General features: G+C 36.3%; 1 protein-coding gene across 5 annotated transcripts in view; it reads left to right on the forward strand.

The window, feature by feature from the left end:
• The window catches only part of LOC150000823 (F-box only protein 38), a 49,085-nt gene that overhangs the window by 6,469 nt on the left and 29,426 nt on the right, over positions 1–13,190 (forward strand). For all 5 annotated transcript variants that reach the window (XM_090288349.1, XM_090288351.1, XM_090288352.1 and 2 more), the window contains exons 3-7: positions 3,588–3,721; positions 7,313–7,476; positions 7,681–7,846; positions 10,547–10,684; positions 11,876–12,013. In XM_090288349.1, coding sequence (XP_090144475.1) covers positions 3,588–3,721; positions 7,313–7,476; positions 7,681–7,846; positions 10,547–10,684; positions 11,876–12,013 — 740 coding nt within the window. The remainder of the gene's footprint in view (positions 1–3,587; positions 3,722–7,312; positions 7,477–7,680; positions 7,847–10,546; positions 10,685–11,875; positions 12,014–13,190) is intronic.

The raw sequence follows: 13,190 nt of genomic DNA on the forward strand, positions 1-13,190 counted from the left end.
ACAGACTGTGTGTACATAACGTAGTGTTTCTGACTTTTTCAACTATAGCCTACAGTGAGAAGCACAATTTTGCTCAGTAGACAGATATATGTAAGTGATTGAAACAGAAGTTTTGTGAAATAATACTCATCATTGCCATATGCTGTGCAAACGTGAATGTTGTTTTGTGGTAAACTTTTAAAAACTATTTTTTAAAATATATTTTTATCCAAACTGCATTATAACAATGAAGAACAAAAAAAAAAAAGAAAGAAAGAATGAATGAAAAAGAAAAGAAAACTGTCTTTCTAGTTTCCCCTGCTCTTTTCTTTCAGTCATTATCCATTCAGTAAACGAATCCTAATATAGTTTGTCTCTGAAGTTGGAGACCTGAGTTTGAATCCTGAGTCTCTCATTTACTAGCATTGAACCAATGATAGATATAAAGATGTTATAGTAAGGATTCAATGAGATAATGCTTTTAAAAGCACTTCAAACACTGCATGGCCTAAATGCTTGGTAAGTGATGATAGTTATGATTATGTTCTGCCTTTTTTATATTGCTCCATGGTCTTCATAATTATCACTTTAGTCCTATGACATGCTAATTAGCTTTGTCCTTGTTTTCTGACATCTGGATTGTTTCCAGTTTTTCTCTTACACAATTAACTTTTGTAAGCCTCTGGATATTTGATTATTTTAGATTATTTACGAGGGGAAATTTTCATATGAAGTTCTTAGAAATGTTTTGAAGTTTTAAAAATTATTGAATATTTGTAAATTAAGACTTTAAAAAGTAGCAGAGCTACTTTAGGGAGCCATGGCCACTTTATTTTTTTTTCCTTATATAAATGTGTATTAGTCTTTATCTTCTTCAGCTTGTTATTCTGTGACATGGTGTAGTTTTTGTTAGTTCAGTTCTGTTTGGGAATAGGAGGTCCAATTAAAGTAACAGATTTTTTCTTAAACATAACAAAATGATATTGAAGTTCATCTTACAGAAAAAAGTCTGCTAGAGTAGCCAAAATTTTTTGGAAAAAAATTTGAGTATCCTACCAGATACTCGAATATATTCTAAAATATTCAATAATTAAAGATTTGGAATTGGAGAAGCTATCCAGACAGTTGGTTAAAATAGACAAACTCCATATGTAGGCTTCATATGTAGATTCAGATATATTTGGGGATCTAGTTTATGATAAACTTGGAATTTTCACCAATGAGGAAAAGCAATGTGGATTACTCAGTGATGATGTCACAACCCGAAAAGCATTTGGAGAAAATAATAAAAGCATGTTCTTATATCTGACAACTAAATTTTAAATGCGTCAATGAAATAAACAATAAAGCTATTAAAATTCCAGAAGAAATCATAGGTAAAATTGTTTCCAGGCATGTGTGTTAGATTGTTAGATGTTTGTTGAGTGATAGGAGGACATACTATGAACAGATTGGACCATTTTTTGAATTGAGAGTGGATCAGATAACATTTTGCAGTTGAAACAATATTCAAGTGGAAGAGAGTCAAGCAGAAAGATGTTACTCTGGTTCTAATGGAGACTGCCAGAATGTAAAGAACTGAACTAAGCTGAATGCCTTAATTTTGTATAAGCTATTTATTCTTTAAAAATGTTTATTTTTAGGCTTCTAAAGTTTTTATCTGAGCACCTATGTATTAGTTTTTTGATAACTACTTAGCATGCTTTCATGAAAGAAGAAAAACCATGGTTTCCTTAAAGGAAACCTAATCTTTGCTGTGTGTGCCATGTTAAACACATCTTTTCTAAAATGTATTTGATCTGCCTTTTGAACTCAGCCCATTGACTATCTTATCTATGAAGAAAAAAAGAACTACTTTTTCTAAGGGTAAATGTGATATAAGATAAACTTCATGTGATTACTGATCTATTTGTATTTAAAGGGAGTATGATATTAAGTCAGGCAAATTCTTTGGATAACAATGATTTGGGGGAAAATGTTTTAGTGGCAAAACTTGATTTAGAAAACAAATTCAGTAGTTTTCATTGTTTATAAAATGTGTAGTTGTATAGTTTCTAAAAAGTATCCTATTATAGCTAAGTTATGGAGCCTAAATTAAGTTAGCAGTAATACTTTTATTTATTTATTTATTTATTTATTTATTTATTTATTTATTTATTTATTTTACTGTGTGGTTGCCTCTCACTCGCGCCAATACTTTTATTTAATAGAGAAATTGATTTGATTTAATTCTCTTTATTTAAATAGTTTTAAAGGGGAAGGGAGTGGAACCAGAGGTAGAAAAAAAATGGAGTAGAGAAATATTCAGCAGACACACATGAACTTTTCTTTTAGAATTAGCTTAATTTTTCGGAATTTAGACTCAGACCCAACTGTATGGGCATCTCTGCTCTTCCTTCCTCTTACCTAGCTGTGGACTTTTTGCAGGTTAACTTTTCTGAGCCAGTTTAACCACTTGCAAAATAGAATAATTATAGCACCTACTTTATCAATGAGGGTTCCATCAGGAAACAAGATACAGGCAGTTGGAATTTGAAGATAATTTAATGAAGGGACTATTTAGAGGTGTGGGTAGGGTTAAGGGAATCAATGAGGGAAGTTGAAGAATTCAACTAGGGGATTGACCAGAAAGAGCAAAAGCCTTTGCCTGGGCCTGACATTGGCCAAAGTCAACTGATAGCAAGAGGGGTAGAGAACACAGCAGAGCGGAGGAGGGAGGAAAGGCTGGGGGCGGGCTGGGTGGCAAACACTGAACAACCTACCTTGTAAAGTTGTGAAACAGTGACTTCTGTGTGTGACACCATACCAGCTCAATGAAGAGCAGTTTTCACGTTTTTTAAAAAATTAATCTTGTGTGTGGAGGGGTGTTGAGAAAGAGAGAGAATGAGATTTTCTGATCTTCAAAAATACATATATTAGTATTTCTAAAGACAGAACAAAAGTAGAGGTTAATTGAAAAGTTCAGGAAGGAAAAAGAGTGGGAGGTTGGAAAAGAGGAAGTTGCAGTTCAGGTGATGTGTTCTCACTTAATGCTTATGCAGTACTTTTATCCGAGTGTGTGATCTAAAAGGTAAAAGATCTAGGAAAACTGTATACTGGAAACCCAGTGTGCACATCTGTTGGTGGAGAAAATAGGTGAGTTTTTGCAGGGGGTGGGTGTTGAGGGAGCAGAGGAATTTTCTAGCCACTACAGAATATGGATTCTGTAAAAGCTATGAAATAATATTGGCCATGTTCAGATCTATCAGTACTCTCCATCTTCCCTTATCATCTTGCTTGGAAATGCACTGAGTTTTTTTTCTTCCTTTTATTTTTTATTTTTATTTTTAAATTTTCTTGGTCCTTAAAAACTTAAAAGGAGAAAGGCAGGTTCCATCAAATGCCCTATGGAGGAAGTGCAATACTTTATTTGCATACTTGAGTATTTGCTGACTTAACTATTTTTAGTAAAAAACCATATATGTATGTTATTCTTAAAACCCTATGAATATTCATTCCTAAGGTCTTATTTCATTTAAGGAGTAGGAGAATGGAAGAAGGAAAATAACCCATCAGGGAGAAGAAGTACTTAGCCAATTGATAAATCTGAGTTTCTTTCTCTCACAAAGGTACCTCCCTCTGCAGGATATCATGTGTTTGGAATGTCTTTCCCGGAAGCTAAAGGAAGCGGTAACCCTGTATCTGAGGGTTGTGAGGGTTGTGGATCTCTGTGCAGGGCGGTGGTGGGAGTACATGCCGAGTGGTAAGTGCATTTAACCTGTAAGTTTAGTTTCCTACTGGAGACTAACAGTAATGTTTCCATCAAAGGTTACTTGTCATCAAATGTTATGTGTTGTCTTGAGACAGGCAATTGGAATCGCCGTGTAGGTAGGGAGGCAGGGTTTTGTGTGAAATATTTTTCAGGGTTAGTTTGATAAAATACATTTTGCCTGATGCATTACTGTCTCAGCAGCCTCTTTTCATTTCCTGTTTCCTTAAGGAGCTGTATCAGCCTGTTCCACAAATATATGATCAGAGAATGTTATTGAGCCTTTTATTAACTAAATATATGCTGATCACATTAGACAAAGTGTCCTTTGTTTTATGATGCAGGTTTTCATAGTTTTCCTGTACCCCTTGATGGCATCTGCTGGTTAAACAAATGTTGACCAGTTCTTCTAAAGCTGCTCTAGTCAGCCACATCTGGAACTTGAATTTCTGAAGTACTTTTAAAAGGCCTGTACTAGGTCTTGGATATTTTCAAGTAGGGCATTGGCCTTGCACGTAAAGAAGTCAGAGTTAGTAGCCTGACCACAGCAAGTGGACCGCAGATAAAGAGACCACGAGGAAAGAAAGCTCATGATTTCAGTTAAGCAGAGTGTACCTGAAAGGGAAGAATTGAAATTAAGGGCCAGTCAGGCATTTTTTCAGTTAACATCAGTCCGTTAATTAATGCCGTTTGGTTACTGTTGTTTAGCAATTTTCAGTGTCTTTTTTAAATGTCAACAATATCCAGATCCTGATATTTTGAAAATGTGATGGGGCTGGGAACAGGGAGCCTTACTCAATGCGAAGGGCTGAGGAGATAATCATCTTGCATTGTCTTATTATGTGGAACAGGAGAGACTACCTCTGGAATATTGGAATATTGTACAGCTTGGGGTACTATATCCTTTTAAGAGCATCTTCAGTCAACTGGTAACTTACCAGTTGGCCATAGTTAGTTAACAATATATACTTTTTGCCCAGCAAAGACCTGAGGCTAGAGTTTAGCTTGGTAGAAGGCAAACCACAGTTGTTTTTAAATACTTGAAAGAAACCCTCCTAAGGGAAAAGGATTCATCTTATTCTGGGGAGTGATCATTTATTGCAGGAAAGAAAAAAATAGGGCAGTGTGGAAAAGACTGCTATTCCTTCTATTAGATCTGCTTTAATGGAGGTTAGGCCAGCGGGAATTCTGGAGTTGGGATCGATGCACTATATAAAGAAGCAGCATAGGAGAGCTCGCAGTGGGTACAGTTTCAGAAGAATTTGTATGCACACTGCTGACTTCTTTCCGACTGTGCTACATACCTGTGCGCTCAAGGCTTCCCATTCCTGCAATGAATGTAAAAAAAGGGTCAAAGCAAACCGTCTCTAGCTTAGAATAGGCTTTCACTCACTGCTTATTAATGCTATCCTGGGCTGTTCTCTGGTGTTTAAACCCCAATTCTTTATATAATAATGCTAACTAAGGTTTTATATCTTGATAGTGCATTATGGTTTTTATATGTGATCTCTTTGGATTCTCATACCATCTCTGTCAAGAAGGTAGAATTTTACCCACATTTAGTGCGAGGCAATGTGTAATGTACAACAAAGGAGGGTGGGCATTGGCAATGGTCAGATTTAGTTCTGCATTTGGGCCCTGCCACTTGGTAGCTTTAAAATTCTTTCAAGTTCATTTTTTTTACATTTGTAAATGGGGTGATAACCTTTTTCATTGGGCTGTGATAATAGATGAGAAAACATGTAAAATGGTTAACACATTGAATGGCTCAGTCAGTCGTCGTCGTCGTCGTCGTCGTCGTCGGCAGCCGTCCGTCTCGAGAGACGATGGTGTAGCTTCTTAAGTGTCTATCTGCACCGCCGAGAATGGCTGTGCAGTCCGACTCGGGAGTGACATGGCATCTGTCTCCTCCCGTGTTGAATTGACATCTTGCGATGACGCTGGAGTGTCCTCTCCAGTGGAGCTGAAGCTACAGAGCCTGGGCAGGGTGATATGGAGGGTCTGCTGTTGCCCATGCAGCAGACCCCCCCTCTCTTCGCAGCTGAAGGGTCCAAGGGAAAGACGGAGTCGATACAGCTTGGCTTCAGGTGCGCCGCAGGAGTTGCCGGTGTTGACTACAACGTCAAACCGCCTTAGGGACTCCGGCTCCGGATTTTCTGTCGGGGTTTACTCCCTTAGCCTTTCCCCAGAAGAGGTATGCCGCAAGGCAGCGGAGGTTTTTTGGAGTCAGAGTTTTCCTTCTCTGATGTACCCTGACTGGAAGATCGAACCAGCGACACTTAGCTCGCAGGCCGACGCTCAATCCACTGAGCTAAACCAGCCAGGGCAAGGCTCAGTCAGTAAAGATTACAAAACAGGGTAATAATATGAACTGTTATAATTCCAGAGAGACCAGGTCATTTCTGAGGTCCCTTCTTACTCTTTCGTTTTATGATTCTAAAGTTAACATATCATCTGGACTAGCCCTGTATAAACAGAACAACTTTTGAAAACCTGAGTATGGAAGACTTAGTGATTTGGGGCTTCATTTTTATTAATAAGAGTTAATATTTTTATTTGTCATTAGTGAGCAGACAGTTGGCTTTCTGACAGCCTACATTAAAAATAAAAGCCCCAGATAATAAAGTATCATCTGTATGAGACGTTTCTCCCTACTTACCTCACCAGCACCTCTGCTGTGGAAGTAACCTGCCTCCTTTTGTTCCCATATGGCTGATTCCCATTATGTAGCATGACTGGTAACACAGATAAATAGCTGTCTGTCAGCTCAGTATCCTCACAGCTTGGATCACTTATGTTTTTTTCACTAACTTGCATCCATCTATCTTTTCCAAAAGAATGAACTGTCTAAAACAGCAATGTTCAACCAGTGTGCCATAAGAATTTTTAAAACAATCAATACCTGACTGTTTAGTCAGGGGCGCTGACCTCTTTTCTCTTAGATTGTCAAAAAAAAATGGCATCAGCCAACACAACAATAGCCATCCAGTGCAAATGCCCTGTCTTGAACTATAAACATATAGGTTATATAATAGAGTTACATCTTATTGGTCACGTTGCATAATGAGTTTGCATCTGTTAATTCTTGGTACCAGAAATCCTTATATAAAAGTATAGGCAACTGATTTTTTAAAAAGTCACATTGGAGCAAAACGTATAGGTAATTGCTATTATTATTAATTTTTTTTTGTAAATAAAAATTATATCTTATTTTTTGGTCATATTGACAAAAAAATACAATTTTGATGTGTTTTAGAATTTTAGTAATTAGTTTGTGTGTGCCATGAGACAAAAAAGGTTGAAAATCGCTGTTTTAAAATGTCTAGGGAGTGATAGGTAAACACAGGACAGAGGAGTTATTAGGAAATGGTCAGACTGAGAGAAGCTAGGTTGGGATGGGATTTAGGTTAGAACTGAGCTTTCTGTAGAGAAGATCACATCTTACTCATTTTCTTAGTTGCCTGCTCCACAGAGCCCTTGAGGTTTTGCGGACTAGACAGTGCTTTTGGGGGAGGACAAAAGTGACTAATATATGTTGACAAACAAAAAAATGAACTTGGCTCTAAATATCTTTGAACTTCTCAGGCTTCACAGACTCCAGTTTTCTGACACTATTGAAGAAGATGCCAGATGTCGAACAACTATATGGCCTTCACCCTAGATACCTTGAGAGGCGAAGGGTGCGCGGCCATGAAGCTTTTAGCATTCCAGGTGTTCTGGAAGCTTTGCAGGCATGCCCAAACTTAGTGGTGAGTGCATCTAGCAGAACATTTGACATCAACTCATTGATGAAATAAATCGAAAGAATGATAACACATGTTCACTCACAGGCTGATTTCATCCATAACAAACTTAGGCTCCATTGCATGCTTAACATTTTATGATACAGAAATAGAAGCTTCGGATGCTAAGTTAAAAGCCTTTCTTATGATATCTTTGGCATTATTTTCTAGGGTGTGGAGACGTCTCATTTGGAATTAGTAGAATCCATTTGGACATATATGCCACATGTTCACATTTTGGGGAAGTTTCGGAATCGTAATGGAGCATTTCCAATTCCTCCCGAAAATAAACTGAAAATTCCTATAGGAGCAAAAATTCAAACTTTACATTTAGTTGGTGAGTACATGTTTCTTGGGTTACTGTGGCCCCTTAAAATGCCACATAACTGAATATTCACTGAAAGGAAATAAGGAGAATTATAGAAATGGCTTTGTTGATTAATGATGGTGAAAGATATGCTCGTGAAACTTGTATAAAAATTTCCCATTAAAGATCCCAAGGTGGGGGTGGGGGAAATACTGCTTTATAACCAGTCTGTTCCCTTTTTGAAGCTAGTTTGAGTAATTTTGAAAGTTGTTGTGGTCTTTTTTTATTTGTTTTTTTTCAATGAGCTAGAATCCTGTCATTGTTCTGTAATGTCCACCTTTTGGTCCTAGCTCTACCTTCTAGACCAGAGCCCTCCAGTATAACTTTCTGTGACAATGGCAATGTCCTATGTTTGTACTATGTCATATGGTATCCACTGTGGCTGGTGAAACAGAGGAACTGAATGCTTTATTTTATATTAATTTATAAAATAGCCACATGTAGCTAGTGGCTACTTTATAATGCAACTCAGCTCTAGAACATTTCATAACGAAGAGAAATATACTTAATTGTAAGGATGTTTTATTAATAAAAATTTTTATAATAAAAATCCTCATTATAGCTCTTAATCTACTTGTGTCTTCTCCAAGCAGAAAGTTCCCCTATATTCTTTAGCCCAGAGCTAGTGGAAAACTCTACTACTTCTCTGTCTCCCTGAAAAATGGGGAAGAGATGGTCTTTTTCAAAGTCACCTTATTTGCAGTCGTCACAGTATACATTCTCTGTCTAAATAGTCTCTAATATTATATCCCAACAATTTCAACCTCAGTAAATAATAAGAACAGATATTTTCTCAAACTTAATTTGTTGTCTTTGGCTTAGATTGCTGAAAGAAATTTGAATTACTCCTGTTACTATAGTCTAATGTTTAATATTCAGCAGATGCTGAGTATCTGCTGTGTACCAAGCATTATTCTGGGTATTTTGGGGATGGTCTAAACCTGAAATTTCTGAAACAGGGTCAGGTGGTGAAGAGATAGGAGTGGGTCTTAAATAAGACTTACGTGCACAATTATGGAAGAAGAGTAAAGTTCCCCAGCAGCCATTCATTTACAAGATCAAGAAGTGGTTCTGATTAGGGACCTGGATCTCTAGTTTGAAATTGGGTTTTTCGGTAATATAATATCTGAGGTTATAAGCTCTGTACAGTCAGAGACTGTATTTTTATATCTTTGTATTTTCCAGGATTCTTGTCATAATTCACTGCAAAAATAAGTACTTGGTAAATTTCTTTGAAATGCATTAGTTCATTTGATTAATTTAACAGTTTGACATTGTGATGGTGATACAAGTGTGGGTAGTACGTCAGTGAACATGCTGGGGAAGACAGGTAATCGTGTTGTTCACAGAATGGATCGGGGGCAAAATGAGGATTGGGCACATGATATCATTGTCTGAACCGTTCTCACCCTTGCTCCCTTGGGTTTCCTAATTAGAACTACTGTTATCATGGTAGATGGTAAACGTACCTTTGTGAATTCTGCGTCTTGAGTCTTAATCTGTACCTTACTTGCTCTGCTTTTCTTCCTTTCCTCTCATCCCCGATTTTGCTTCCTGTCTGTTGCCACACAATGTGTATGCATAGTTCAAAGTTAAAGTTAACCGTGCTTCTCTGGGAGGACCAGGTTCAGGAGTCATCCATACAGTAGAATTTAGCTCTGAAAGAACCAGGCATCCAGCCACTCCAGTACTGCTTTCTCCAGTTGTGTTGCTAGCAGGGCTTCTGTTGACTCAGGCTTAAGCGTCGAATTAAACTAATGCCGGCTACTGCTTGTGAAGTACCACTGCCCAGGACCCTTGGGTTTCTCTCAGAAACTTGTGTCACGTCCTCGGCTTTTCTCTAGCCTACAGTGTTTATATTCTTGGGCAAGTTCCTCAGGCTGCTTCCTTCCATTTAGAATTTACAAGTTACCTGTCTTCTTTCTTTTCCTATACTTTCTGACTCTTCCTCCCACCTTATATCCCCTCCCCTTTCTTCCAGACATAGTCCTCTGTGGGGATGATTCCTAGCTTTGAGCCACTCACGGATCAGAAGGATTTGAAATATTAAAGTACACGACTGACAGGTTTCTCCCTTTCTCAGCATCATGGTGACTGGCTCTTACCACACATTTACAAATCTTTAAGATTCATACATTTGTAGAAAGAGCTCTAATCTCTGTCTCTGGATATCATCCAGAAATCATGATATTTAGAGCCAGCTAGCCTGCCTTTGTGCTGAGAAGTTTTGTTTTCTCATTGGCAAGATAGTGGGCATTGGTAGTCAAATAGTAATTTGGTATATTGTTTCTATGTCTTCTGAAGTTTGCTTTCAGTAACCTATTTTCATTTTATATCCACAGGGCAAATATATCTTGGGGGGTTTATAGAGTTATGAGAAAGATTTACCTGTATAAAATATAGAAGTACTTCTTTAAATCCTATCTTCCTGTATGCTTTTTCTAAAGAAATAACAAAGTACTAGTCTGTTTATGGTTTTTTTTTCAATTGTTCTTTAAAGAAGCCAAACTTGATAGACTTTAATTAGGTAATTTGTTCTGATAAAAATACTCCTGAAGGATATATTATCAACTTGAACTTAGACACAGAATACAGACTCTTGAACTTAGACACAGGATACAGAATTTCTTGCTGATTTTCTTGTTTGTTCTTTTTTTGTATATGTTTTAGGGGTGAATGTTCCTGAAATTCCTTGTATTCCAATGCTAAGGCACCTTTATATGAAGTGGGTAAGACTCACTAAACCACAGCCGTTCAAAGACTTTCTTTGCATCAGCTTACGAACGTTCGTCATGAGGAACTGTGCAGGTAATGGGACATAGTTATGGTGGAACTATACTTATGCTATTCTAAAAATAACCTAAAGCAAAATCCACAGCTACATTTGTAAATGAAATTATATTTTGCTACTACTATATTATATATTTGTAACTTACTTTGTGAAGATAAATATGCTTTTTGTTTTAAGGACAGTGGATACATGGTTTGTGTCTGACCCGTAATGGGGAAAAGGCGACACCACATCTCTACATATTTCTAAGCACTTTGGCACTTTTACTTTTTACAGGATTGTTTTATAGATTTCTGTTTGCTTTCTTTGTCTCTGGTCTCCTAATCATTCTGCATGTAAGCAGTTGTCTGATGTTTACTTTAAAGCATAAAACACTGCTTTGATGTTGCTAGTTTTTTAATCAGAAACCTCCAGTGTCTCTATTTCCCGAGAGTGTCAGGTGGAAACGATTCTGCATTAAAGTTTGTAATAACCAAGGCCCTTCTTGATATTTTTGTTTCTGACGTCTTTCCAAGCTACACTTTCTTTTGTAGTCAGATTTGCCTCTGCACTGTCTACAAGCAAATCATCATTCACTTTAGGGTCTTTCTTTAGACTCTGTATTGTCTTTTTATCCTGAGTTCTGTGCTTCCTTCCTCCCCTGTACTTGTACACACCCTTCAAGTTGTGCCTCCTTCCACTTCCTCCTCCCTTCTTTCTTTTCTATATGATATAGAAGGTCTTGTGTTGTACTTGATATGTTCTGCCTTTTTATATTTCTATAATTTTTCATGTTAGTTTTATCTCCATGTCAGTCGCAAGCTCTTTGGTAAGACCAAATCTTTTGTGATGTTCCATACACTGAATACAACACGCATTACACAGAGACATGTTTGAGTGATTAAGCAATTTTACTTGAATGAAGGACCCAATTTTCAACTTGGCTTTTTCTCCCTTAGTTATTTTGAGCTCAGAACTATTAAGGCTTCAGGGAATTTATTTTTAAAAAATACTAAACATCTCTCCAATGTTACTGACAAGTTCTTATGCTAAATATATTTTGAACAGGGTAATGTTTTCACTCTACTATAATAAGTATAAACTGGAGAGAGCCAACTACTTGGTTGTCATTTTCCAAAAAAGAATTTAAGTAATTTTAGCTGCTGATTTGAAAATTTATCTTTAAGTCTGTTTATCTCATTTGATTGAATTTTTTTTTTTCCCCCAAGGTCCTACAAATTCCTTGAAATATGTCCCTTTAGTAACAGGCCTGGCCTCTGCCCGAAACTTGGAACATTTAGAAATGGTTCGAGTTCCTTTCCTTGGAGGTCTTATTCAACATGTAGTTGAAGACAGTTGGAGATCAGGTATTTTTATTTAGTTACTAAATATTTTTAAAATAATTTAAAAAAATCATTAAGCTTTTATTTACTTCTCTTTTGAATCTTCAAAAGAAAATTCTTGTTAGTAATGGCACTTTCTCTCTAGTGTATTTTATGGCTAATAAGTAACCATGAACACTGGCTAGTATTCATTTTCATTTTATGCAGTGTTAAACCTTTTTAAAGCATGTTTTCTGGTTTGTTAATACTTATTAGTTAGTAATACATCTGCTATATTTGGAATATATCTGAGAAATGTTAAACATGGATATTAAACATGGATGTCTAATGTACTTTGGATACCTTAGGCCTACAAAAGAACTCAGATATTGAAACATGTTTTTATGTTTATCACTTGGATATAGATCTATCCATTGATGATGGTTTTTAAAAGAAAAAACATTTTATTGTTGAGGTCCCTTAATCATATTTTAAATAATGATATAAAATAGAATGCTCTCCATGCTAATCATCTAATTGAAATAAAAACACCAAGAAATTTGGCTAGCTAGATAATTAGTAGTTGAGAACAAAAATCTAACTTTGAATATTCAAAGTATAAATGGAAAATCATCAAGTACCATTGTTAACAAACCCTATTAACAATAATAATGATAATAATACTTGAAACCCAACAGAAATACATACATATATATGTTCATGAGGAGAGTGTTCAAGATTGTTTATAGTAGCATTGTTCATAAATACCCCCAAATGGAAACAACCTACATGCCTACCAGCAGTAGCATGGAAAATTAAAATGTAACATGTGCTTGCAATGGAATACTGTATAACAATGAGAATGAACAAACCAGCTATAGGCAAGAGTGGATGAATTTCATAAACAAAATGTTTAGTAAGAGAAGCCAGACACTAAAGTGTATGTACTGTGTGGTCTTATTTATGAAAGTTCAGAAAAATCAGTCTTTTGTGAAAATTCATGTACTGTATACATTAGTAATTTATATACTTTTTATGCTCTGTATTTACTAGTTTTAAAAACATGAAACAAAACCAGCTGAAGTTAAAGTTGTGCTGATCTTATTCCTTGTAAATATGTTGGAGGTTCATACTTTGGCCACAAAATGTCAGGATCCCTTGTTTACAATTCCCTCGTGAGCTTCTGGCTTTCTGAAAATTCTTACTTAAAAATTAATAATTT

The sequence above is a fragment of the Furipterus horrens genome, unplaced genomic scaffold (genome assembly GCF_987537825.1).
Source record: "Furipterus horrens unplaced genomic scaffold, mFurHor1.1.pri manual_scaffold_10, whole genome shotgun sequence".
In the NCBI taxonomy this organism is placed as follows: Eukaryota; Metazoa; Chordata; class Mammalia; order Chiroptera; family Furipteridae; genus Furipterus; species Furipterus horrens.